General features: G+C 47.3%; 13 protein-coding genes across 13 annotated transcripts; all 13 read left to right on the top strand.

Annotated features, from left to right (window-relative positions):
• Positions 1-356: 356 nt before the first annotated feature.
• Positions 357-740, top strand: TbgDal_IX2580 (conserved hypothetical protein, unlikely; the record flags this gene model as incomplete). Its single annotated transcript, XM_011778151.1, has 1 exon — positions 357-740. The coding sequence occupies one exon, from the start codon at positions 357-359 to the stop codon at positions 738-740; it is 384 nt and encodes a 127-aa protein (XP_011776453.1).
• Positions 741-4,557: 3,817 nt separating this feature from the next.
• Positions 4,558-4,872, top strand: TbgDal_IX2590 (hypothetical protein, unlikely; the record flags this gene model as incomplete). Its single annotated transcript, XM_011778152.1, has 1 exon — positions 4,558-4,872. One exon carries the CDS (start codon positions 4,558-4,560, stop codon positions 4,870-4,872), a length of 315 nt encoding a protein of 104 aa, XP_011776454.1.
• A 1,124-nt stretch (positions 4,873-5,996) lies between these two features.
• On the top strand, positions 5,997-9,773 carry TbgDal_IX2600 (condensin subunit 1, putative; the record flags this gene model as incomplete). Its single annotated transcript, XM_011778153.1, has 1 exon — positions 5,997-9,773. One exon carries the CDS (start codon positions 5,997-5,999, stop codon positions 9,771-9,773), a length of 3,777 nt encoding a protein of 1,258 aa, XP_011776455.1.
• A 537-nt stretch (positions 9,774-10,310) lies between these two features.
• Positions 10,311-11,489, top strand: TbgDal_IX2610 (protein kinase, putative; the record flags this gene model as incomplete). The annotated part of the gene is made up of 1 exon (XM_011778154.1): positions 10,311-11,489. One exon carries the CDS (start codon positions 10,311-10,313, stop codon positions 11,487-11,489), a length of 1,179 nt encoding a protein of 392 aa, XP_011776456.1.
• A 163-nt stretch (positions 11,490-11,652) lies between these two features.
• Positions 11,653-12,372, top strand: TbgDal_IX2620 (hypothetical protein, conserved; the record flags this gene model as incomplete). The annotated part of the gene is made up of 1 exon (XM_011778155.1): positions 11,653-12,372. The coding sequence occupies one exon, from the start codon at positions 11,653-11,655 to the stop codon at positions 12,370-12,372; it is 720 nt and encodes a 239-aa protein (XP_011776457.1).
• A 241-nt stretch (positions 12,373-12,613) lies between these two features.
• Positions 12,614-13,843, top strand: TbgDal_IX2630 (hypothetical protein, conserved; the record flags this gene model as incomplete). The annotated part of the gene is made up of 1 exon (XM_011778156.1): positions 12,614-13,843. One exon carries the CDS (start codon positions 12,614-12,616, stop codon positions 13,841-13,843), a length of 1,230 nt encoding a protein of 409 aa, XP_011776458.1.
• A 389-nt stretch (positions 13,844-14,232) lies between these two features.
• Positions 14,233-15,330, top strand: TbgDal_IX2640 (presenilin-like aspartic peptidase, clan AD,family A22A, putative; the record flags this gene model as incomplete). Its single annotated transcript, XM_011778157.1, has 1 exon — positions 14,233-15,330. The coding sequence occupies one exon, from the start codon at positions 14,233-14,235 to the stop codon at positions 15,328-15,330; it is 1,098 nt and encodes a 365-aa protein (XP_011776459.1).
• Positions 15,331-15,579: 249 nt separating this feature from the next.
• TbgDal_IX2650 (radical SAM domain protein, putative) lies at positions 15,580-16,767 on the top strand (the record flags this gene model as incomplete). The annotated part of the gene is made up of 1 exon (XM_011778158.1): positions 15,580-16,767. The coding sequence occupies one exon, from the start codon at positions 15,580-15,582 to the stop codon at positions 16,765-16,767; it is 1,188 nt and encodes a 395-aa protein (XP_011776460.1).
• Positions 16,768-17,114: 347 nt separating this feature from the next.
• On the top strand, positions 17,115-17,261 carry TbgDal_IX2660 (hypothetical protein, conserved; the record flags this gene model as incomplete). The annotated part of the gene is made up of 1 exon (XM_011778159.1): positions 17,115-17,261. One exon carries the CDS (start codon positions 17,115-17,117, stop codon positions 17,259-17,261), a length of 147 nt encoding a protein of 48 aa, XP_011776461.1.
• A 532-nt stretch (positions 17,262-17,793) lies between these two features.
• On the top strand, positions 17,794-18,384 carry TbgDal_IX2670 (hypothetical protein, conserved; the record flags this gene model as incomplete). The annotated part of the gene is made up of 1 exon (XM_011778160.1): positions 17,794-18,384. The coding sequence occupies one exon, from the start codon at positions 17,794-17,796 to the stop codon at positions 18,382-18,384; it is 591 nt and encodes a 196-aa protein (XP_011776462.1).
• Positions 18,385-18,685: 301 nt separating this feature from the next.
• On the top strand, positions 18,686-19,510 carry TbgDal_IX2680 (hypothetical protein, conserved; the record flags this gene model as incomplete). Its single annotated transcript, XM_011778161.1, has 1 exon — positions 18,686-19,510. The coding sequence occupies one exon, from the start codon at positions 18,686-18,688 to the stop codon at positions 19,508-19,510; it is 825 nt and encodes a 274-aa protein (XP_011776463.1).
• A 389-nt stretch (positions 19,511-19,899) lies between these two features.
• Positions 19,900-21,057, top strand: TbgDal_IX2690 (hypothetical protein, conserved; the record flags this gene model as incomplete). Its single annotated transcript, XM_011778162.1, has 1 exon — positions 19,900-21,057. One exon carries the CDS (start codon positions 19,900-19,902, stop codon positions 21,055-21,057), a length of 1,158 nt encoding a protein of 385 aa, XP_011776464.1.
• Positions 21,058-21,593: 536 nt separating this feature from the next.
• TbgDal_IX2700 (cAMP-specific phosphodiesterase, putative) lies at positions 21,594-24,386 on the top strand (the record flags this gene model as incomplete). Its single annotated transcript, XM_011778163.1, has 1 exon — positions 21,594-24,386. One exon carries the CDS (start codon positions 21,594-21,596, stop codon positions 24,384-24,386), a length of 2,793 nt encoding a protein of 930 aa, XP_011776465.1.
• Positions 24,387-26,466: the final 2,080 nt, after the last annotated feature.

The following is a 26,466-nucleotide window of genomic DNA, read 5'->3' on the forward strand; positions in this document are numbered from 1 at the left end:
AGTGCCTTTTTACTTTCCATCTTACTCGTGCGCCAAGTTCATCACCGGGGCGGCAACAACGCTTCAAAAACCCACACATAGCGACCATATCGCAGTGATATATACTAAATTAATGTGGATACTCAAGGCTCAACAAAATGCAGGAAAGATACTGTGCGTTAACATTATTTTTTCTCACACACAAACAGATTTAACACTCTACATGGATACCCGGTCACGGAATAGAAGCACTGCTATGTAGAACGACCCTCTACCCCAAGAAGTCTGGTGGTCCTGTTGAGGCATCACCGTCAACGAGGCCGTACCTGCTAGGGCTGGGTAAAACTTCCGTAAGGCTCCAAACATGGCATTTACATATGAATGCACAGCAATGCATGCACGATATGTATGAGCCAAGGAAAAAACAACACGAAATAAAAGCGCCTGCTCAACCTCACAACTGCAAGGGCTTAAATCACTCTTCTGGGGCAACGAACTTAACTGAACAACCCAACAAGTTGGTATTCAATTACCCAAAACGGGGCTTCGCCAATGACTCAGAAGGAAAGGGATACGATGGTACGGAGCTGCTGTACGTTACATGGTTTCATTCTGGCACAGACCATGCAGATACCCTTGAGCACTTAGGAAAAAAAGATGTTTTTCATGTATCGTATCGGTATAGCACTTTAAAACGACGCACAAGTAATACGCCTTCATCAAGTCGGTTCACGCAGCTTAAAAGCCCAAGGGCTGAGTAGACGTAGCGCGCGCTAACTTCAACTTTAGTCCTCGTATACGGATGTGGGCATCACTAAACGCAAGCACCCCCAACTTTCCCCTTTACACAAGAGATGTGGCACGACCACAGCGACACCCCCCAGTTATCTCCCCCTTTTTTCTTTGAATGGAGGTCCAAAAAGGCAACCCCCCGACTTCCTGCCCCATTTTCCCGTTCTGCAGAAGGCAGCAAGGATGAAGTGAAACAGCAGGGAAGAACGCTCAGCCCCAGACTCTATCAGAAAACGAAACGGAAAGCCGCCCAACGACGACGGTTAACACTTTCGTGCATAACACCTCCGCGCGTTCCTAAAACGTACAAGCCAGCAAGTTAACCCCCCCCTCACAAGTAAAATTTTCTACGGCGTCACTGCAGAGGAGACTCGGGGCTGCGCACATACAGGAAGAGAAGGTCTAAAAGCGACCCGGGTCATTTTGCTGGGCTCGCACTCCGTGCGACAGTGCCAAAAAAGAGTCCCATTTCACCCCTGCACTGCACTCCCCCCTGGTTATGTGTCTCAAGCTGCGGATCGACAGCACACAGGGAAAAAAATGGGTGCAGTAAGTTCCCGGTGGGTGGTATGCATTCCTCTCGCATCCGCCGTGTGTAATGAGAGCCGCCGCATAGCGGAGGAAAACCGGTGCCATGGAGTTCCGAGGGATTAGTCGTTCCCTCCATTCACACGAAAGGTGTGGCAAAACGGGGGAGGGGTGACTGGCCTCTCGCCACAGTCCATCTAAGCCTGCCTGTACGGCAGCTGCAGTACTTCCTTCCACGGTATTGGCGGAGCCTTCAGCGAATAATTTTTCCTCAAACCGTCTCTTACCCGCGGCGACACAGGGGCGAGTGAGTGGACTCTTATGCCCCTCTTGTCGGGCTTCGAACGGTCTTGTCCCGATTGCCGGGTAAGGCCTAGCAGGAGTGTGAGAGCGGCCCCTCAAGGTGGCTCTGCAGGTGAACAAAGCCACTGGACTTAGACAGGCAGTGGTTCTTTCATGATCCCGTCATCACAGCCGCGGTCCGGTACGCCGTGGAGTGGCGTTTGTGTTCCAAGGGAGGCTTGCCGAGCCGTTCACCTTCTCTGCGGGATGAGGCCGAACCTATTTCGTTCGGGAGCTCGCCTCGGTGGTGACTGTGGTTTTGGTGGGTGCCTTGTTCCGCTGTGTTGAAATTTATCGAGGTGCGTGCTATTTTTTCCTTTCCTTTTTTTTTTGGTATCGAGTGTGACTTTCTGGGGGTAATGTGGTTGTTATTTCGCTGGAAGTGTGCGCTCCCTGAGGTGCACACATCTGGGCGGTGCGTGCCCCTCTGGGGTTCTGCGGCGTTGGGTAGATTGCCCCTTGGTGTTATTGTTCTTTCTAGCGAGACTGCCGGTCGAGAAGTGTGTGTGTGGAGACACGCTGCTACGTCGGGTCATCCTCCTGGTGTGTGTGTGTTGCTCGCGCGCGCATGCCTGCCTGCGCGGGATTCGCTGAGCAATGTGTCGCTGACTTCCCTTCATACAAAAAAAGAAAAAGAGTACGCGATATGTTCGTTTGCTTGACAGACGCCGAAGTACCGTGTTCACGCAAAGGGTCGATGAAGATCTCGTCTCGTCTTTCGCGCTTTCGGGGTCCCGCAGTTATCGTATCTTTTCGAAGTGTACCGGGCTAAGATTCGCGTGGGGTGCCGTGCCGATTTCCCGACTGGTGATGCACTTCAGTTACTGCGGTGTTGTTTCCGTTCATTTTTTTGATTTTGAATCACTTTTTTTTTTGTTTTTGACAAATAGAGGTTCTGGTGTACGCGAAGCGTATGCTTTTCGGGAGGTGGGCTTGCGCCCGGAATCTTCGTCAAACTCAGAAGATTTGTGACATTTTTGGTCAAGTCACTACTACACATATATATGTGGTGAGGGTTGGTAACTTGCCCTGTGAACTAGCAGCCACCTGCTGTTTGCTAAAGGACCAACTTTCGCTTTGTATTATATTTTATATGATTCCCCCGGGAGGTGGAATGTGTTGTCATTTGTTCTAATCTGGGTGATAATCCTCGCCTGACTTAAAAAAAAGGAAAACGGCGACGGGTCAGTGTTATGTTATCTTTGCGACCAGAACTGTTTGTCAACAAATAAGTGGGTGTATTATTGTATAAGGGGGAGAGATTCTGTTTGGACCACAGCGGATAAATAATAGGAGCAAATATAACTGTATGTACTCCTGAGTACAATAGAGTTTTGTTCGAAGAAAAGGATCACTTCATTGATCCTCCTTTTGCCAATTTTTTGCCTTTTGGTGACGAGAGCACTTGATAGCGGCGTGTCGCAATTCGGTTGTATGGTTTCTATAACTCAAATCCTGTGGATGGAAGCTGCGGATGAATATACAGTTAACTGTGTGCACGGCTGCCATTATGATTTCCCCTCTCTGCGTTCTAACCAACCCTAAGCTCGCTGGTAAGTTTGTACGAAGCTTTTCGGAGGAAAGTAAAATATTTTTCGGTTATTCGTTACGTACTGAAAACATCTTATGGTTTATTTATGTTAGGGATTTGCGTTCTTGAGCTGAACAATTAGACGTGTCCGAAATGTAAGTTTCGATTACTGCTTTCATTTTCCCGGTCTACATATATACATCCGCGCACACATATATGTATGTATATATTAAGTGTGTGGGCTTGAGTCTCCATGTATATGTACATAGCTTCTATTTTCTGTAGTAATACGAAGGTCGTGTTGTGCGCAACCACTCGTGTACTGTGTGCGGTAATGTTTTCAAATGGTTAAAATTTCCCCCCTTTTAATAGAGCGGCGTGCACACGCTAGCTTCGGTTTATATTATTTACTTCTATCAAACGCTCGTGATGTTTAAAGATTTCCTCCCCTTTTTGGCGTGCATGGGTATGGGGACACAGGATGTCGCTTGTTTTTTTATTTTCTGCGCTCTTATCATAGGTTGCACGTGTGGAAAATGTTAATCTGAAATAAAGCGGGTGTAAATTGTATCGTTCAGTAAAGGAGGGATGCGTTCACAGTATCGAAAAAGTTTCAGATCACACTGAAGGCAATCGACCGTATTTAAATGTAAAGGTGCAGTGATATTCCGACGGCACTATTCCGTTAGTTGCTTACTGTGGGCGCCGTGATGTTTTGAAAATTTTCTTATTTACTCTGTGTTTACTCATTGGGCCTTCTGTTTTTGACTACACCAGTGGGGAAAAACGTTTTTTACACTTGAACCACTCATAAAATGCTTTTTGCAATGAAAAAAAAAGAGAGTAAATCCACTAATATTCCAACGAGGTAGGGCATTTCTTTTACATCAACAATGTCGAAAGAATATGAATTGGGGAAGAAACCTTAATTCCGGTAGGCTGACGTGAACTTTTTTATTACTTTTCTAGTGGCCGAAGGGTTCTTCAAGGAAAAAAAAATAAGGATTGGGATCTTTTTTTTTTTTTTTGACGACAACATCTTTGTCACTGTTCAACTCTCTTGAAAAGAATGTGATAAATTTGTGAGGTTATCTTTTGATGACTTGGAAAATATTGAGTATTTCCCGAAGTGGCCTAATTACATGTGAGGTAAGGCCGATCGACGGTCTGAGCCGGGCGGTGCCCATGTTTGTATCGTTTCCCCTTTGTTTCTCATCACGTTAGATCTGTTAGCAAGGTGCCCTAAGGAGGACCTTTTATTTAGATTAATATTTCCCCGATCACGTGTAGTCTATGAAGCAGGTCTGTGCGCTTGCTCAAGAGAAAACTAAAGGAATGATGTTGTTTTATCCTCGTTGTTTCGTAGTGCGGCTCATAGTTTTACAATGCCCCACATATTGCCCGAAAGGTGGCCCGGGCACAATTTGTTCAATCTTCAGAGGATGAGTTGCCCCGTTTTGTTTCATTCACAGCAATATATCCCCTCTCAGCCCCTTCCAACGAGTGTCGTGTTTAACCCTATGTGCGGGTTGGGGAAAAGAACGGTTGTTTTAATGTACGGTGGCTTTATGACTCAGATTATGAACCACAAACTGTGTTTCATATTGGTTGCACCAACCAACGTAAGGAGACTTGTATTGGCCACTTTGGTCAAGATAATTCGCGTATTCTTCCCCTTCCTGAGTGCAAGGGCTTTGTGAAGTTGACCGGGCTATTAATTAGAAAAAGGGTTATGCCTTACCGACTTGATTGCAGTTGGAGGATATCTCCATTGTTTGTTATCGTTCTGTCACCAGCGCTTCTCCGATTTCGTTTATTAGGGTGTGTTCTTTACTAAATTGGCTTCCACACAGGGAAAAACAAAGATGAGAAAAGAGACGACGATGAAGTGCGCTTTGTTTGCTCAGATATTCTGGTTAGTGCTGTCAGGTGTTGATTGGAAACCAGATACCTCAAGATTGTTCTGCCAAGTGTTGTTTTACAAAAATTCTACCTATTCTGCACCTCCTTTTGGTAGTGGTGTATAACTCAATTGAATAGCAAGACACATGACACTCTGCTTCCTTTTGTTTGTGATCGTCGTTGTGATTCGTTGTACTTGCCTATGTGGGGAAGAGAAATGTCATTCTACCTTTTTTCTTTTGAAATTTGTCTCTTTGCTAGAATTTTGATGGACTTGTTGTCACGTACGTATCAGTGTGTAATTATTGATATTCGGAATAAGTGAAAAAAAAATATAGACGGGTCTTCAGGGACATCCATCCCTTTTCTTGATGTGCTGGAAAGTGTTGCGGTAGGTACTGTTCTGTAGTTGGGTGAGCGCTTGCGTCAGGTTTCCGAGCTACTGATGTTTTCCTCAGGTACGGACGAAGTGGGGGATTATTGGAAAATGTTTTTATCTAGTTTCTAATGTTTATCATTTGTTTACGGTATGTTGCCGCTACAAAAATACTGGTAATTATGACGTTTCTGCTGCCCTCGGTTCTGACGTACTTGGAAGGATCGAACGTTACTTTCTTTTTTTTTTAAATCAAAACTGTTTAGAAATTTTACGTTGCAGTCGCTTTAAAAAAAAAAATTTATGTGTATTTCCCCCTATGTGTTCCGTTCACTGTGCCTGTAGGTCAAAGGACGTTTATGATACCTTAAAAAAAAAAAGAAAAATTGGTCCCTTGGACCTCGTATTTTGCCTTTCTTTTCTATTTTGCTTTATTTACACCATCATGTATTTAGGGACATCGAGCTTAGGACTCATAGGGAAACGAGTCGCCAATAATTTATTACTTTAATAGTGGTTCGTCTCGGTAGGTATTTTGGGTGTGAGATGTCCGATCTCCTTGAGTTCTTTGTCCCAGCCTATGCCCGTGACTTGGAAAATATTGAAAAAGTTGGCGTGACTCAGTATCACATCAGTGAACCGTGTGATTTTGACGTCCCTCCACGGCAGCAGCTCGATGATCTTACACGTCTTTTTGACAGTCTTCACAGGGAGAAGTCACCGACAGCTCTTTTTTCCAAACCGGAGCTGTTCGCAGCCCTTTTCACGTATATAAAGGCCATGGAGGACAAGGAAACAAGTTTTGCTGTCACGAGAGGTGCAAGACACAAAATATGTCATGAATCTGCCGAACGATTGAAGAAACTTCTCCAGATATGCGTGACATATCTGAGGAGGAACGCCGAAAATGGTTTTAGAGATTCTCTGCTTTTGTGTTTGCGTTCAAATATTAAAATGTACGTTTTTGTTCTTTGCAATACCTTGCTGTCCACGGCACCGGGTATAGATGACGACGAGGGCATGTCTCCTTCATTCCAGAGGACGGGGCGAAAACGAAAGCGGAATAAGGGTAATCAAGAGGCAGGAATAGGTGAAGATGACAGTGGAGTCGATCAGGATGGCCGCGAACAGGCCCTTTCTGCACTTATAGATGTTTTTTCACAGGACATTTTGCAACTATGGACAGGGGAACTCATAGAAGAATCTATGCTGACTCTCATGCTGCGGATGCTACTTCACATGATCACCCAAAAGTGCAATATTCATGCCGATGTACAGTCCGTGTCCGGTGCGCTTGTGGTTCTTCTTTCCAAGATATCTGCACAGATGATGGCCAGAGGTTCAATTGAGCCCAATGATTTTGTTTCTCCAATGATCGAACTGGTGTTGAAGTCTGAAGTAACCGCCCTTTTCTTCACGCGATTCGTCGCTGAAACAGAGAATGAGGGTGCGTCTGCTAATCACGCAGGCCGTGTAGTCACTGCGCTTATTGAAGGCGTTGCTGGTGTCGCCCTCTACGATGTTGTGGGTGATCCATCCGCTGCGAAAAATGTTGCTTTGTTTTTCAGTGAAGTCGCGAGGAGGTGCGTGAGCGTAACATCACGTATGTCCGATATTGTGATGCAAACCATTAACAGCGAAAGTTACGAAGTAAGGAAGTCGATCATCACTTGTGTCACTGAAATGGTTATTCAGCGTTACAGTGGGCCTAACTGTAACGGCGAAGGTGAGGAGGAGATCCGTGATGGCTATCTCTCCGAGCTGCTGTGTCGCCTCATGGACTGTAATCCATATGTTCGTAATCACGTTGTGCACATGTGGGAGAAGTTGTTGGAGGCTCGAGCCGTCCCAAAACGCTTCCGCTTACCGCTAACGGGCGCTATTGTCGGCAGACTAGAAGACAGAAACTACCTTGTGAGGGACTCTGCCCTTCAGGTCGTCGTATCGATATTAAACAAGAGCTGGTTCGGCAGTGTATTGAGTCCATCGTTGCTAGAAGAGAAGATTCGTGAGGCGACGGCTGCGGCCGAGGTTCTTTTTGAGTCCGTGGAAATGTATGTGAGGTGTCTAGAGGGCGTGAGAAAGTCCTCTACGTTTACGGAACCCCAAGCTAGTGGTTTGGCTGAAGAGGCAACGGGAGACGTTCCCGTTCCCATAGAGATGTCAAGCGAGCAAGAGTCTGCGATTGATCGGGTTATCTCTTTTGAAGCATCAATGGAGTTCGCTAAATTGATAGCAAAATCACTAACGCATGCTACGTCCCTGCTGGATAGCCGAACTGAGCGAGATGCTATCGAGGCTATAAAGCTTGTGGTTGCCTGTAACCGACACCGGATCGATGAGGCTGAAAAAGCCTTTCTTCGCGTACTGGTAATGGTTTACGAAGGGGAAATCAAGATTCAGTACGCTGTGCGAGACGCCCTCGTAGATGTTGTTTTCAACGCGTTTTCAAGGTCAACGACATCGTTAGCGGTGCAGAACACCGCCAGTGCTCATAAGTTGATTAGCTTTCTTCGCGGTGCAAAGGAGGGTGACATCAGCGCTGTTGATAGAGTATTCGCTCTCATTAGAACGAACCCTCCCCACTGGCGACTCATTTCAGGCCACTTCATAGACGCTCTGTGGGGGATCGCAGGCGGTGCACTCGATGGCGGTGCCACTCTCGTTGAAAGGCGAATAGCTATGCGCCTTTTCAGCATTGTCTGCAAGCATGATTGGCACGCACTGGTATCCAGAAAAGAAAGCGTTGTGGAGTTTTTGAAGTCGGGCACTATGAAGGACAACGTTGTTTTGGCGTACTGCTTGAAGAGTCTCGAGGTTGAAGGTCAGGATCCACACTATCAGCCTATATCGTCCAAATTTGCGCCGGGTGAGCATGTAATTCTTGAGCAATTGGTTTTTCACTTGTGCAGAACCACAACTACGTTGTCTTCATGGCTAATCGTGGCCGATGCAGCTATTAGCGCTGTTCATCGCCTATGCGAAGTTCCCGCAGTTGTTTATATCTATGTATTGGAGTATCTCGCACAAAGAGTTGACGCTGATGTTAATACTCAGGCTCAGCTTTTTTTTGTATTGGGGCGTACAGCGCTGAAACAGCTCGTTGCGGTTGATTGCCTAGAACGCCAGCATCTGAAAAGGGTCGATGTCGAAGCTATGGCTAAGAAGCCAGCAACGGAGCAGTCGGTTGTGGGTGATGCTGACGCTATGCACAAGGAATTGGGTTTGGGCTCTCACGAGTACAGAAGGCACGCGATCCAGGAACTAGCTCAACGCCGTAAGCAGGCTATCATGTCTGAGGGTTCAATCTGGCACCGTCTCTCCAAAGATGTTGTTGATGTCTGTCGGAAAAAGGCATCGCGGTCTGTGGGTAACCCTCTAGAGAGGGTCTGCGCCGTCATGACTATGTCTGAGCTCATGATTGTGAGTGACCAGTTCTGTGAGCAGCATCTAGATCTTCTCTTCACCATCGTTTCCGACAAACGAGAATCGTGGGTTGTAAAGACGAACGCAGTCATTGCGTTGGGGGATCTGGCCTGTGTACACCCGAATCTTCTTTCTCCATATCTCAAGGTGCCAACAACGGGGTTCTTCAAACTTCTTAACGATGCTGATGTGAGAGTGCGTGCGGTAACGATTCAGGTGTGTTCCCACCTTGTTCTCGGGGAAATGCTCCGAATTCGAGATCACCTTTATATCATAGTGAGGCTTGTGGCTGATCCTAATGAAACAATTGCTAGCAACGCGGTAACGTTCGTGCAGAACCTGGCGTTGAAGGAAAAAGAGAGGACGGGGAACCTAATTCCTCCTCTTGTTGTTCAACTAAGCCACGTCGTACCAGCTGATAAGTTTCAGCTGGCGATGCGGTCGCTTCTTGAGCGCGTTGAGGGCGATAAACCGACAGAATCACTAATAGAACGTTTGTGTCAACGGTTTGAACCATATTCGGAGCGCGGAACCAAAAAGCGGCAAATTGCACGCAATCTGGCTTTTTGCCTTCACGAGCTCACTTATGCAACTGAAAGGACTATCAAACGAATCACCTCGGAGGTCTGCTATCAACAGTATAAGCAATGGTTGCGGGATGACGTCGTACTGGACTATTTTAAGGATATCGCCGCCAAGGCTAAAAAGGTTGGGCTTCGAATTGGAACCGAACGTCGTGATAAAGCGGCTATTGAGGAATGGGAGGCTCGGATGCAGGCTGATTGCTGCGGACTGGATGACCCCAGAGGCAGTAGGCAGCTCACTGGTGACGAGTCTAGAGAAGCTGGAGACCAGAATGAACGCGACAACTGGGACACTACGGCTGACGGCTTGTAACGGAATTATGCGACTTCACACGAGGTGCAGTTTCTTGTCCGAGTATCACGGAATTGTCATTCACCAAGAAAAATGGTAGTTATATAGAAGGGTGCCAACGGCATAAAACTTTTTTTCTTTTCGGCCCATGGGGGTTATGTTTAGTGTTTTTTTCTTGCTTGGTACAGTCGATGGCTGGGAATCAAATGCGCGAGGGACACTCCCGTGGGGGCACTTCACATTTAGAAGGAAAAGCTTATGCGGCTACGTTTTTATATGCAGTTCGGACGAGGTGTCGTATAGCGCATGTGCCTTCCGGATGCTTTGAATAGGTCTTGAATGCCGTGTGCTTTTTTGTGCCTCCGTATTCTTCACATCTGTTGCACCGATATGTAAATTGGCCGTGTTCCCAGGGGTTCTTTCGAGGTCCCCACCTTTCCTTTTCTTTATTCTTATTGTGCTTTAACCAGTTTCGATCGCGGGGAGGGTACCGGACTTGTGTCTGAACTGCAGCTGTGGGGCGCTCGTTCGCTGCCGTCGGTCATTGTCTGGGGAGACATGTCAGTGTCCCGGATGGTGCCGGCCGATTTTGAGCTCGGATCAGCTCTTGGTGCGGGATCCTTCAGTAAGGTGGTGACAGCCAGCCACGTACCAACCGGACGGCGCTATGCGATCAAGGTGGTTTCAAAGCAACAGATCTGTACCGCTCCCTCCGATGAAGAAAAGAGGCGCATGGCAGAAGTGGCCATAAGAGAGGCCCGCATGCTTCGTATGTGCAGCCACCCCAACATTGTCCGGTTCCACGCCTCAATGCAAGGTCCGCAGGACCTTATGTACGTAACGGAACTTTGTGACGGGGGGGAGCTACTCGAAGCTATCAAAGCGTGGGGAACAATACCCCTTGAGGCTGCACGCCACGTCCTCGCCGAGCTTTTTTCGGCTATATGGTATTTGCATCATGCACCGAAACACACACAGCCCGGAGTTCCTGATGCCCCCCTTGAGTCAATAACAATATTACATAGAGATATAAAGCCCGAAAATATTATGCTGATGAGCGATAAGCACGTCAGGCTCATTGACTTCGGTACGGCGGTGGTGTGTCGCTCGGTTGACGAACGGCCGGAAGGTGAACACAGTAGCAAAGGCAGGGCGAAGACATTTTGTGGTACAGCACCTTACATGTCACCTGAATTGTTACGGAACAACTACACTTGCACTGCTTCTGATTACTGGGCCTGTGGTTGCGTGTTATACCACATGCTGGTGGGCAAGCGTCCTTTTGATGGATCAACGGAGTACTTTCTTATACAGAGTATCCTCGAAAAGGAACCCGAGTATCCCGAGGACTTAGACGACGACGCGAAGGATTTGATACACAGGTTGCTGTCAAAATCACCGGATGAACGACCCGGTCGTGAAGAGGTGCAAAATCATCCATTTTTTGTGAGTATTGATTTTGATGGTCTCGCAACGAAGGAAGTGACCCCTTTTTGGGTGAGGAACGTTGAGTGGGAGCCCAATTCCCTATTTAGCACCTGCGTAGTCTGTAGAAGGGCGTTCTTCCTCTGGAGGCGTCGCCGCCACTGTCATAATTGTGGGAAGTTGGTTTGTAGTTCCTGCTCCGCGAATCATATTACCATACCTGGTTGTTCCAGCGCCTCCCCTGAGAGGGTTTGTGATTCTTGCTTTGGCAAGATTAGGGGGGATGGAGCGAAAGCAGGAGGTCGCGTTTAACGTTTCGGAAGTTTCTTTATTAACTGTGTCGTTAGCAATAGTATTCACGGAACGCAGCAAATAGGTGTTCACTCACTCACTCCTCTCCACTGACTCCCTCATTGGGTTATGTTATGCTTACACACGCATGCACATCTATAAAGTTGTGTAGATACATTCACGCATGCTTCGTGCACCTATATTTTTCTTGTTTGTAAACTACAGAGCAGATACCATGGCCGCGGATGATGAGTCTGCCGCACTGCTGCACCGCCTTGGGTGGTTAGTTGAGCGAAGCAAGGTCGGGTTCAAGGGGAACCCCCCTCCCTTTGAGTCAGCCAAAACTCAGAAAAGCGTGGAAATAATGAAAAGGAAAGAAAAGAGGAAACTTGCGGGGGGTACGAGCTTTAAGCCCTTTATCCACGGACCTCCGAGACTTGCCGAGGATTCACGGCCAACAAGACACTTGCGGGGCATAGACACCCAAAAATACGATGCTCAACTGAGCAAAACGGCCTTAAGCGGCCGTTGCCAGAAGTTAGATAGATCAACTGGATGTCCAGAGATACTGGCAGCTTTATGTTGGGATTTAGAAGCAAAGAAACCTGATGCCAATAAAGCTCAGAAGGATCCCGTTGGAACAGTTTGCCATTCTGATGATGGCCATCGAGCGGCCACCGCTGGCAAAAATCAGTACCTTCTTACCCTGAGCAAGGAGGAAAGGGAAGCGTATTATAGATCTGAAGCGATAAATCACCCGAAGTTCACCAGACGGAGCCGCGAGTACCGGGAGGGCTTAGGATGGTACCACGGGTCTCAGCTTGTGGGGCCATTGCGTAAAGGCAGCTGTTCATCTGAGCCTAAGACTCGGAACTGCATTCGTCTGGTGAATAGAAATATTTAGCACTCGCTAGAGTTGCAAGTAAGGATGTGGCTTACCGGTGTGTAGGATTGGGTTAGTTACTGTTGCGTTATATTGTAAATCCCCCTTCACTGCTGCTACTGCTCTATGATGTGTTCCGTGCCTCCCCCCCCCCCTATTCCCTTCGCCCGTAAGCTGGAAGCAGGAGCTTCGTTCATCGTCCGTGGCGCGCAGGGGCATCGCACTAGGCCTCACCTGGAATTTTTAGGGTCCAGTGGATGCCATGACTGTGTCTGAATTCGGCAGGTCTCGGGTGCTTTACAGACGTAATGGTGTCTCTGATGTCATCGAGGTGGGGAACACTACCGAACTGAATGATGTCATTGCATTACTTCGGTCCTTCTCTGGCGTTCCCAAGTCATATACAACTCTAGTTACCCCGTCTCTTGCCGAGCTGTGTGAGGATGCGGTTGGCGTGGAACGTTTGTGGACCAGCTCCGCCGAGCGCACTGAGCCGAAAGACTTTGCATGGCTTGAAGTTGAGACGGAGAGCGACGAAGTGATGAGACAGGTTCTCTCGGCGTTTCCCATCCATTCCAAAACGAGCGAGCTGGTACGGAGTAGTGAAAATAGAGTGGAGGTCGTGGAGATATTTCCGTCTTGCGGTTACGTATGGGTTAGCATCGCCGCCAAGGGGGCTGCATCAGAGTCTAGCGTTCCTGAGGATGATGAACCTGTTGTAGTCTCACTGATTGCGTATGAGCAGTTTCTTATCACGATGCATCGTAAACCTCTTTCGGGGTTTGAGGACATGAAGGCGCACATGGAAATGCTTGTTAAGTCCCCAGCTTCGTATGGGGCGCCAGTTCCCACGGCCGTATGCTCTCTAATAAGTGGTTTTGTCAAGGAGTATCAAAAGGAGCTACTATCGTTACTTGTTGATGTTGATAACGTCAACGAATTAGTTCTCGAAATCCAACCCTCGGAGTGTGATCAGCTGGATTTGCTGCGACGTATCGATGATCTTCGGCACAGTCTCTCGCGGGTGCAGGCATCTTATTTCGCCAAGGAGCGCGTGCTGCAGAGACTTCTTCTTCCTGTTGTGAAGCGTACTTTCATATCCTCTGCCGTAGGTGTTGCCGCTCGGTACCAAAGGATGCTTTCCGGTTTAATTCTTTCTATTGAAAGGCTGCGGAAGGGTCGTGATGTTCTCAATATGTCGAGCATGGGCCTTGTAAGTGGTGTTTCAATGCGGTTACTGCAGCGCTGTTATTGGATGGACTACTTGAATAATGTTATGACGATGATGACGCTTGTTAGCATGCCTATATCTATTATCCCGGGCCTTTTCACCATGAACGTTCGTGTTCCCTTTGAGGACAGTGAGAGCTTCGTGCCCTTCTATGTTATTGTGGCAGTCACCGCTGGAATTTTTTTCCTAGGGATGTCGTACCCGGTGTATTTGTACCTCACCTTCAAGTCTCCGGGCGCGCTGGTGCCCACTTCGCACTAGCGAAAAGAGATGTTGCGAGAGATGACGGGTTTCCCTTATTTTTTTTTTTACCGTTGTGTGAGAACGAAGAGAGGCAATGTGGTGGTATGAGGGGAATGTCATAGCGCGTTGCGATTGCGACGGTTGGTGTGAAGGGCAAAACAAGACTAAATCGTCGGGATTCCGATGGAAGGTTTCTCGAGCTGTTCCCTCGCAGCGATAGCGCAACACACTCCTTTTCCTTTTTTTAAATCTGCTGGCTTGCACGTTTGTGCGAGCAAATTATTCTGTGTTGGCCCCTTGTCACCATTGTCGTTGGCTATGATACTGACTTTCCCTTATTCTGTTGTTGCCTTTGTTTTTTCCATAGTTAGAAGAAGCTTAACCTGCGTTAATCTGCTTGTCTATCGATGAGGCGGAGCAGGGTACCCGCAGATGGCGTGAGCCACATTCTCGGTAAACGGGCCGTAGCGCTGCTCGTTCCCGTTTTAATAACACTGATGCTAGTGACGTGGTCTGTACTTAACCTGTCAAGTCTCATTGGGGAACGGCAAAATTCCCTCGTCATCGTTGAACCGCACGGAAACGAGTCAAGTTCGCTGCAGGTATTTGAGGCGTCTGTTATTAATGCTCTGGCAGTTGTTGCGCTTATTGTGGTCTTCACGTTCATTATGTTGGCGTTGTACAAGTTTGGGTTCGAAATAGTTCTCTACGTGTGGCTGGGTGTGTCTGTGGGGTCAATCCTCTTTATCACGATGTGGGTTTTTTTGGATTTGGTACTTACCCGATTTCAAATACCGTATGATTTCATTACAATGTTTCTGGTTCTGTGGAACACGGGTGTAGTTGGCCTGGTATCAATCTTTTATTATTCGCATCCGACGGTTGCGCAGGTGTACCTTATTGCCATATCGGTTATCGTTGCTTGGTCTGCTACGTCCCTGCCCGCCTGGACCACTTGGTGCTTGCTCGTAGCGGTTGCGATATATGATGTAGTCGCCGTGTTATGTCCGTACGGACCGCTTCGTATGCTCGTGGAGGCTGCTGATGAGCGCAACCGACCCATTCCAGCCCTTGTTTACGACAGTGACGCCCGGATTATTGTTGCAACTTCTTTCCCTGGAGAGGATGCGCAGATGGTTGAGATTGCGGCCAGGGCCCGAAAGCAAGAGGGAGGCAGGCAGCGACCCCGGAAGCGGCCCCCGTCTCCCCTGGACTCGCTTCTTGGCGACACTCCCTTTAAATTGGGGCTTGGCGATTTCATTTTCTACAGTTTGTTGTGTGGAATCGCTGCGAGCTACTCATTTATTCCGTGGTTGATGTCGGTGATTGCTGTCTTATTCGGCCTAGTTGGTACGTTGCTTTTCTTGGTGCTTTTCAAGGAAAAGTTGACGGCTCTTCCGGCACTTCCTATATCGATAGCTCTGGGGGTGATCACCTACTTTTCATCCCGCTACTTGGTTGTGCCACTGGACTGGTTTGCGACTCTCTCTGTGCTTGCACTGTAGATGAGTAACATAGAACAGGTGATTCATTTTTTTTTCCATTCGTGTGTCCCCACCTGTGTTGCTCTGTAACATGTTCTTTTTGTGAGCGCTGCTGCTGCCACTGCATGCACCTGCTTCCGGGCCCCGAGCAAAACAACAACAATACACTATTACTGTTCTGATGTTTTCCGTCGCTGAGATACAGGCTCTTTGACGAGAGGGGGGGGGGAGGAAAGGGTTTGTTGTCGCCGTCTTAGTGATTGGGTAAGGATGAACAAGTGCAAGCAAGCCGGTCGCCCGATGCTTTCGGAGCAGCGCCGGGAGACATTAGGTTCAATGTACAGTCTGGTCGGTAGCCACAGTGCAGTGAAACTATGCCGCTGGCAGAAGTCAATGATGCGTGGAATGGGCGGCTGTTACAAGTGGACGATGTATGGCATTGAGTCCCATCGCTGCATGGAGGCAACACCCAGCATGGCATGTGCCAACAAGTGTGTGTTCTGCTGGCGATTAAATACTAATCCTACAGCGACAGAGTGGAAATGGCAAGTCGATAACCCACACGACATTGTCGAGGGGATGTTGACCAGCCACAAAACCCTTGTTCATGAGGTGCAGGGTATGCCCGGTGTAACGGCTGAAAGCTTGGAGGAAGCAAGGAACCCCAAGCACTGTGCCCTTTCTCTCGTGGGGGAGCCCATCTTATACCCCAAAGTTAATGAGTTTCTTCACATACTCCACACAAAGGGGATTTCTACGTTTCTTGTCAACAACGGTCAGTTCCCCGAAGCAGTGGAGAATTTGGCGACCGTCACACAGTTGTATTTGAGTGTTGACGCACCCAACAAGGAAGTGATGAAGATTTTAGACAGACCAGTTTTCGCTGATTACTGGGATCGCTTTAACCAAAGTGTCCTCTACATGAATCAAAGAAGGGAAAGAACCGTTTTTCGCCTGACGATGATCGATGGGTTCAATATGAGTGAGGACAACTTGCGAGAGTATAAGGTTCTCTTCGAGGTGGGTCGGCCAAACTTTATTGAGTTGAAACGGTTAACACCAGCGTTCTCTGGGAATGACAGGAGCATATTGAGGATGAAGAATGTTCCCACATGGGAGGGGTTGAAGGCATACGCCGCTCGCTTGTGTGAGACTATACTCGATGGTAAGGAGTATAGTGTGGCATCAGTACACGAGCACTCTGGGTGCATTCTCTTGGCGCAAAATCGCTTCAAAGTTGATGGTGTTTGGCACACGTGGATCGATTTTGACAAGTTCAATGCCATGGTGCTCGATCCTGCTGTTCGGCCGCGGATTGTAGCCGATGGTTACCTGCGCCCTACACCTGATTGGGCTCTACCAGATTCTCAGAGTGCTGGTTTCGACCCAGCTCAGTGTAGGCGCATCACACCCCGACGTCGGAAGTACATGGATGCTAACGAGGGATCTGCCCCGTGACCGACGTTTTTCACCCACTTGTCGTCTTTGCGAATACTGAATTATCTAGGTGATGGTAACGGACAGGGCTGAAAAAGTGGTTGTGAGGGATTCGGTTTTTGTGTCATCGTAGCCACCAAGTTGCTCTATATTATGCGCCTATGCTTGCTGTTTGTTTTCCCCCCTTTTTTTAAAAAAAGAGGCAATCTTTTCTTTTCCCACGCCTATCAACACTTTTAAAATCGAAAGCAAGCAACTCGCTAAGGAAAAAGTTGTTTTTTCATCATCCCCCTGGAGGCTCGTACCAGGCAAATAACAAAAACAGAGAAATCCGGCGGAGGTTCTACAGCATCGGCAGTGAAAACAATATGCCACCGAAGGGCAACGAAGATTACGTGCCACCAAAGGACAAGGCTGAAGCCTTGGCTGAAGAGTACGAAAGTGCGCACCACGACCGCGCGGGATCTAACAAATCGGCCCCGAGTCACCAGAGCAAACCCAAGTCTGTGCGTTGATGCGGAGGCATCGATACCCGGCCTGCTCATTCTTTCTCTTTTCCCGATTTTGTCCATTTGAGTAATACGACCTCAATAGGGAATGACTATGGGTATGTGTAGCGTGGAGTGCCCTGCGTGAGCGGGTTGGGAAATTTGGGGGTTGGTGGGAGATACTTTTTTTTTTTATGGTCGAGCGAAGGAAAGTTTAAACGAAAACGATCCAGTGCAAAGGGTAAAGAAAAGCAGGAATGCGAAGGAATGGAAGAAATATATTTTTGAAGCATTTATTATTATTATTATTTCCATATATCTTTATATTTGTCTTTGTTCCGCTACTGAAATGGTGAAACAGAAAAGTGACGATACCGTTTCGTACGGAAGTATCAGGCACTGATCATTGCCACTACTCTGTTGGCTTCCTTCCGTGTTTGGGCGTTGAAACTTTACTCATTTCAACGGTCTCTCTGCTCGGTTTTTTCTATGGTTGCCCTTTTTTTTTTCCTTTTTACTGGTTCAACGCCGAACGGCGAAAAAAAAAAAGCAGTCTCCCATGGCGGACGTTGCTGACCCATCGTCAGAACTTATTAATGAGCTACGAGCACTTGTAGTTAGCGGCAGCGGCTTAGTACCACTTGACGAGAGGAAGGTACACACTGTTGTGGAAAACATGACTGATGCGTTTCGTCACTTGGAGTCCATTTCACGGAACCCGTTTGCTGATCCTTCTCAACCTTATTACTCCGGCGCCATGAGGTTTTACAAAGCCAAATGCTTGAGGGATAAGCGCTGCGTGGTGGCATACTTGCTGTGGAGACAGTCGCAGATCACGAAGTCATGGTGGGAGGCCCGGGACAACACAATCTCGAACATGTTAGCTCCGTGTGAGCGAACATTCTTGCAGGATTATAATGATGTCATGGTAGAGTACATGACGTCGTTTGCGGTTCCACTAGATCTTAGGTCATTCACGTGGCGTCCCCCTTCCACGCAGCAGTTGGAGGTGAGGGGACTGGTAAATCATGTGTTCGTTTCCTCCATCACCGGAGCCGTGATTAACCTTTACAAGGGTAAACAGATTCTTTTGGGATTTGAAGAGGCCGAATCGCTTATCCAGCAGGGAGTGGTAGAGCTTGTGGAGTAGTATCACCCTGATTGATAACCAACTGTTACCGTGAGGCAGTTAAGCTGGCGATGGCCTCGTGTGTGTGGTTCTGTGGGGTGACCCAGTTGAGGGAGGTTGTACTTTCCATCTTTTGTTTTCCATCACGTTACGGAAGTGTTCATGGGGGCAACTATGGGACTGCTCCCTTTTATCCTCTTTTCTTTTTCACTGTTTCCCGTTACAAGAGGTCTTTTTGCAACTTCTCTCATTTTGCTGCCTTCCACTCATTTTCTTGTGACACAGCCTCTATAGTTGCGACACCTTTTTATTGTGTCTTTTTATGCTTATTAGTGCTGCTGATGTGAGCAGCGCTGCGCTTAGGGAGGAGATTCAACGGCGGAAAGATTTCTTTGCACTTCTGAATGTTGTGGCGCATCGGATGTATACACCTACGACCGTGGAGTGGCGACTTATAGATCACTGTCTGGGTGAGATAAACTATAGGTTTGCAGACTTTTCTTTTCTTGTGGGGTTTTTATTAGTGATGCCGATTTGCAGACATAAGCGTACAGCGTTTTCACGCTACGTCCTGCCATTTTATGCGGGTCTTGTTGCTTATGACAATGCTCTGAGGTTGACGAACCCGTGCCCTGCAGTTACCTTCTGGAATTCCGTGGTGCTCCTTGACGGTCACTTGGGTGAAACGGCACGTCAGATATATGCGCCCAAGTGCTTTTACAAAGTTGAAAATGGGCATCGCCAGACCGGGGCACCGGTACGTTACGCCACTTTTCTGCACTTGTTGTGGGACACCGTTTCCGTTACCGCAGGTTCACTATTACTTCAGACGCTGTTGCGGTATACTTTCAATCGGTCGAGTTGGATGCACGAGTCGGGAGGCAGCACTGTCACATCTCTTGTCATAAGCACTCGGCTCTTTATTTGGAACGTGTTTGCGCTAAAATCGGAGGACACGAGTGTGGGGCGTGAATACACTCTTAGGTTGAGTCTTCCCCACTTTATCGTATCACCGGGCCTTGTTCATTCTTACCGTAGTCGCCACCTGATTCTTTCACGGTCCTCATTTGGGAGTCACATGTGGTACCTTGCACACTTCCCGTGGGTATATTGCCTCAGTTCTAAAGGTAGAAGTCAAGGCGAGTGAGGCGTGCACGTGTCTGCGATGACGGTAACCGACTTAGCTTCCCTTCCTTTTGTTGCCTTACTCACATTTTTGTTCATTGATGATAGGAGGACGCGTGACGCGGCATGATGCAACGAAATTAAAACAACCCTGAAAGTTCCTCTTCCTCCATCTGACATTAACTTTCCCTTCCGGTGGCATGTTCCTCCCGGGATGCCGCTGTTTGTGCAGTTGGGCAAGTGCCTCCGCACTTACATGCTTGCTGATTCCTTCAATGGAAGGTGGATGGACGGATAACAATCACACTCTTCGTTTTTGTAGATCGCTTCGGATTTTTTTCCCGTTCTCCTTTTGTTTTCGCCTTTTTTTATTTTTGCGGCAGAGACCCTGTGAGTCTCAGGAATAGAGATATGAGGCGGTGCTGTTGTGCCAAAAGCGGAAGGCCTCAGTTTCTCATTGACAGTCCGCACGTTCGCCACAGCATCAATGGCTTTGCTCTGTTCACCAAGGAACTCCAGATGGAGAAGGGTGTGCTGAAGGCGAAGGACCTGAAAAAGGGTCAAGATAATATGAAAGTTATTTCGTCACACTGGAAACAGCTTTCGAATAAAGAGCGAAATGATTATAATAGACGCGCGCGTGAAATAGGGGCCATGAGAGTGCCGAACACCGAAAAGGCATTCAACGACTTTAACCTTCTTATGCGTCTCATCTACCGGAGCGAGGACATCGCAGGCGCAGGGGACGAGACCTTTACCGCACGCATGGTCAGCAATACAATGGCCCAACTCAATCCAGATCAAAAAAAGAAGCTGCGCAAGGAGTTTGTAACTCCGCCAACTAACATAGAAAACAAAACAAAGGAACAAATGAGACATATATCGTGGTATTACCCGCATATGCGGTATTTCGACTCTTTTACCGATATGCTTCAGTCTGTGGCACCCACGCGGAAGGAACTCTTTATCGCCGTCTCACGTGTCTTAAGAGTGAATCGCACCGCTTCCCAGCAGTCTTTGGCGGCGCTGAATCAAAAGTTTGAATCCCTTAAGGGGACTCATCTTAACAAGTTCCGACCCATCGGTGAGGAGGACATCACCTCTTTCGAGAAGTATTGTGCGTCGAATTGCGCCGGATTTGACGTCCACGCCTTTAATATCATACGGCTATTTGCCCAGTTCCGTGGTCTGGTGACAGCGAAGAATTCTCCGAAGGGACAAGAAGCCATACAGTACAAAATGTTAATGGAAGCGGACCGCTTTCGTGAGAGTCTGTATTTCAAGGCCTTGCGCAATTTGGAGAGGGCCAAAGCTGGTCGAACTGCCGACCACGGGACGTACATTTCATACTTTTACCCAGATGGGGTATCCGTGCCACCCAAAACGTACGGGATAGAAACCCACTTGAACGATGTTCATGTCGCTACGCTGCTGGCTGAAACAAGGTTTGGGAGGTCTGTCTACGATGATGTTCTGGAGCGGACGGGCTGTTTCCGCAGCAAAGAAGCTAACCAGCTGCTTAGGGAGACGTACATAAACCCTACGAGCAAGAAAAAAGGGAAAGAATGAAGTAACGATTATAGATACATAAACCATTTCCTCTCATTTTTTCCCTCTCTCATGATTACTTTTTATGTTTTCCTCCTTTTCTTGTTGCATTATGTTACTTGGGGGCATGCGCGTACGGGTGAGTGCTGGTGTTCGGGCTGTTAGGGAAGATGACAATTAATACATGTTCACGTGTGAAGGTCCCGACATATGGCATTTGTACTTTTTTTTTTGCGAACTGACGGAAGTTGGTTCTCCTTGCCGGTCGTGCATTCCGCCCTTCTCTCTCCCTTCCAATTCGCTACCATTTTTTTTTGAAATTTCCTTTCCCACTGCTCTGCTTTATGAGATGTAGAAGCAGATTGTGACGGTGCGACATTTCAATGTGTTCTACGACAGTATAGCCTTTTCACTTGTTTGTAACTGCTGAATTCTTTAAACTCTCGGCATTTGTTACCTTTTCTTCCCGAGCCTCGGCAGCATAATCTTTTGTTTTGCCTAGAGGACATCTCACTCTCTTAGCATAGTACTCATTGTGCACAGTTGGACACTACGTCATGTTCATGAACAAGCCCTTTGGCAGCAAGCGCTGCGAACCCTTCCACGAGTCGGAGCACCTTTGTGAGGCGTTTGCCATCACTGAAGCAATCCTCGCTCGCTATCAGCGTGGGAAACGCAGCTTTACGTCCTCCGAAAAAAGTGGACTGGCAGCCCTTATCAAACGTATTCCTTATGATATCCTTGTTGAGGTTCTCGATCAAAGCGGATTTACTCCAACAAGCAATGCAACACCCCCCGTTGATTATTTAGCTATGATGGAGCACACAATGACGCACGGTGCGTCTATTACACACGCCCTGCAGTACCTTAACGATTTGATGACTAAGTGTACCGGGTGCCCGGGGATTCGTACATATTACCATAACCCCAATGATGACGTTCTGGCCGACCCCGTTCACGACACGGCAGCATTGATTGATGAAACAACAGCCGTGGGAAAGTCGGTTGTAACTAAACAGTACCTTAATATAGCTGGGGCTCACTACATACCCTTGATCCACGGAGATATTGTGGTTGGTTGTGTTGAGGTACCCCGCTTTTCGGGAAATCTTGAGAAATTGCCATCATTCCCATCTCTCATAAGAGCTGTGACATGCACCGCACACAAATTCATTGAGGAAGCGAGAATCAACTGGAACAGGGAGAAGGCGGAAGCTATGTTGCAAATGGCGACCAGGTTGGCCCGTGACAATCTTGATGAAACAGTACTTGCATCTTCTATCATGAACACTGTCAAGAGTCTCACGGAAAGTGCGCGTTGCAGTCTCTTCCTTGTGAAAGACGACAAGCTTGAAGCGCATTTTGAGGATGGTAACGTCGTTTCCATACCCAAGGGAACAGGCATTGTAGGGTATGTGGCGCAAACTGGTGAGACTGTTAATATTGTTGATGCCTACGCCGATGACCGCTTTAACCGTGAGGTTGACAAGGCTACTGGGTACCGTACAAAGACGATACTCTGCATGCCTGTGATGTACGAAGGAACGATTGTGGCTGTAACCCAGCTGATTAATAAATTGGATCTGACAACTGAGAGTGGATTGCGCCTACCTCGTGTGTTCGGAAAACGTGACGAGGAGCTGTTCCAAACCTTCTCTATGTTTGCTGGCGCCTCACTACGTAACTGTCGTATCAACGACCGACTCTTAAAGGAGAAGAAAAAGAGTGACGTGATTCTCGATGTTGTTACTGTTCTCTCGAACACGGATATCCGCGATGTGGATGGTATTGTTCGCCACGCACTGCACGGAGCAAAGAAACTACTGAACGCGGATCGCTCTACTTTGTTTTTGGTGGACAAGGAACGGAACGAACTTTGCAGTCGTATGGCAGATAGCGTTGCTGGTAAGGAGATTCGTTTTCCGTGTGGCCAAGGTATTGCGGGCACTGTGGCGGCATCTGGAGTTGGTGAGAATATTCAGGACGCGTACCAGGATCCGCGCTTCAACCGTGAGGTTGACAAACAACTTGGATACCGCACGCAGACCATATTGTGCGAGCCCATCATACTAAATGGTGAGATCCTTGCTGTCGTGCAGCTCGTGAACAAGCTTGATACGTCTGGAGAAGTGACTGTGTTTACCGAGGATGATCGTGAGACCTTCCGTGTGTTTTCCTTATTTGCAGGTATATCCATCAACAACTCTCACCTGCTTGAGTTCGCTGTGAAGGCGGGTCGTGAGGTGATGGAATTAAATGAACACCGAGCAACATTGTTTAATAAGAACGTTCCCTCACGTGCGGTTAAACGAGTCACTGCCATTACGAAGGTTGAAAGGGAAGCGGTCTTGGTCTGTGAACTTCCATCGTTTGATGTTACGGATGTTGAGTTCGACTTGTTCCGAGCACGTGAAAGCACAGATAAACCGTTGGATGTCGCTGCTGCTATTGCATACAGACTACTGCTTGGAAGCGGCCTTCCACAAAAGTTTGGTTGCTCTGACGAGGTGCTTCTTAACTTCATTCTGCAATGCCGTAAGAAATACCGTAATGTCCCTTATCACAACTTTTACCATGTTGTGGATGTATGCCAAACCATTCACACATTCTTGTACAGGGGAAATGTGTATGAGAAGTTAACCGAGCTTGAGTGCTTTGTGCTGCTTATCACCGCACTGGTGCATGATCTTGATCATATGGGGCTGAACAACAGTTTCTACCTGAAAACAGAATCTCCACTTGGTATTCTTTCCAGCGCAAGTGGTAACACCTCTGTTCTTGAGGTGCATCACTGCAACCTTGCTGTTGAGATCCTCTCTGATCCGGAATCTGATGTGTTTGGTGGTCTGGAGGGTGCAGAGCGTACTCTTGCGTTCCGATCGATGATTGATTGTGTACTTGCGACAGATATGGCGAAGCATGGAAGTGCATTAGAGGCGTTTCTTGCATCTGCGGCGGACCAGTCGTCAGACGAGGCAGCGTTTCACCGCATGACGATGGAGATAATCTTGAAAGCTGGAGATATCTCTAACGTAACGAAACCGTTCGACATTTCCCGTCAGTGGGCAATGGCTGTGACGGAGGAGTTCTACCGTCAAGGAGACATGGAGAAGGAGAGGGGTGTGGAAGTATTGCCCATGTTTGACCGATCTAAGAATATGGAGCTTGCAAAAGGTCAAATTGGATTCATTGACTTTGTTGCAGCCCCATTTTTCCAGAAGATAGTTGATGCCTGCCTGCAAGGGATGCAATGGACAGTCGACCGTATCAAATCGAACCGCGCACAGTGGGAGCGAGTTCTGGAAACAAGACTATCAACGAGTTCTGGCAACAACAGCAGTACTCGTTGAGTGAAATTGAAGAAGTCAGTTGACCGGTGGTAGATGTACGTTCTTGTAAATGGTGATTTGACTGTGTATTTAAAAAGTGAAATGGAGTTCTGGGAGTACTGTAGTGGATGTGAACACTATCACAATCAAATATTTTCCATGCCTACAGATATACATGATACGTTTGGTACGTGGGTTGCCTTCACGGAAGTATGTACAAATCTTACCAATTTTACCCCCTTGTTTTTTATCTTTTATTGAGTGGTTTCTCTGTTGTTTTGATTGAGCATGATTGGAGGTGCAAAGAATTTTTTCCCCCTCCTTTTTTTTCTTTTTTCATTCTGTGTCTTGATCAATATAATTTGGGGTGTTCCCCCCATATATATTTTATTTGGATACTGGGAGGGATGCATTTTTTTTTCTTTTTTTCTTTTTTTCTTCTTTGGTCTCACTTTGGTTTTTCTAATTTTTTGGGAACTTTGTACTGCATGGGTAGCTGACCTCTTAACGCCTACCCATGCGAGACTCCTATCTCTTCTCCCCTGTTTCCCCGTCGCATGGAAGGGAAATGAAGTTGGCTGCACCAATTTTTTCTTCCCTCCTTTTCATTCGTATCGCAGTATTTTTTTTTTTTGTTGCTGCAGGGAGGTGTAAGAGGGAGTTGTGGCGGTACAGAGTTTCATTCGAAAAGAACTGCAGTTGGAACGGTGGAGAAGAGGAGGAAGAAGGATATTTGTTTGTGGCAGCGGCAGTGGGAACCGCAACAGGTAAATGGGGGTAATGGAGGTATAGTATGGAAGAAGGAGTGCATATCTTTGTGTTATTTATTCTTGTGCCCTTTTGTTTTTTTTATTGTAGGCATGGATGAGTTGTTGTCGTCATTACTCACTTCACCATCGCAACTGCCATTAAATTTTTTTTTGTAATTTTGTCTTTTTTTTTTCTTTCTTTACCAGTGGGGGAATATTGTGCATGTTGTTGTCAACGGCCCTGCAGCATACACATGCATGGATGTCTGTATAAAGTCTGAAGTGTGTGACCCTTTGATGTTTCCACCAGGATCGTGACATCCTACCTGATTGCATCCGTTGTGCGTATATATATATATATGTTTATACGTTTACACTGCGGTTTTGTGACATTTTATCCCCCTTTAGGGGGTGTTTCTTCCTTTATTTTACTACCGCAATCCCGTGGTTTCGTCCTTGTAAGGTTCCCTTTGTCGTCTAACTTACTGGTTGGTAGAGGCGGGACAGGGAGAGAAGTATTCGATTTTTTTTTTGGTGCTTCTCGGCTACAGGCTGCGTATCTGGTTCTATATTTTTGTTCTTTCTTTCCGTGTGGTACCGCAAAAGGTGTAAGTACCAACGGGAGGAGGCTGGAATCAAAGAGGTGTGAGTTATATATGTATATATTGAATATGTGAGTAGTGGAGAGAAGAGAGAAAGGTAAGCAAGCAATCAAACCTGTAAAGAGGAGATAAAAGGAAAAAAAATGTAAGGGAAAAAGAGAGCAAATATGCGGCAAATTTGGCGCGATCCAATGCGTGTATTTTTATTGTTGTTATCCTTTCCCTTTTGTCTGCACCACTACGCTTCTTGCACGAGCAGCACGGTCTTTACTGCAATTTCACTCCTTTGTTATAGTTTGTTATTCCTTCCTTTATTGATGGAAGTGGGATTGACCGACCACTACCTCTCGCGCGTAGGAGGAGGAAAACAACAGGTTAACAATGAGGGGAAAACAAGTGGAGGGGATCATGACTACGGGAAAGGAAAGAGAACAGGATATTAAACACTAAATGCAACGCATGCAACGTTGCAACTCCTCGCAAATGTTTTTACTTCCTACTGAAATGTGGGAAGTGTTTGTGTGCATGGCGGCAATGTACATGACAGAATAAAGCCAAGGATGTGCGCGGAGAGGAATAAAGGGGGATATATGAAAAGGAGCAAATAAAGGGTGTTTGACGATTTACAACGTACTGTCTCCTCATATTGGTAGCAGTTTTGTTCGATTGTTATTTATTAATTTGATACTTGGCGGATGCCTTCCGTTACAACCATCAGTTTGCGGATGGCAGTCACTACTGCCCATGTAC

This window comes from Trypanosoma brucei, chromosome 9 (genome assembly GCF_000210295.1).
Source record: "Trypanosoma brucei gambiense DAL972 chromosome 9, complete sequence".
Lineage (NCBI taxonomy): Eukaryota > Euglenozoa > Kinetoplastea > Trypanosomatida > Trypanosomatidae > Trypanosoma > Trypanosoma brucei.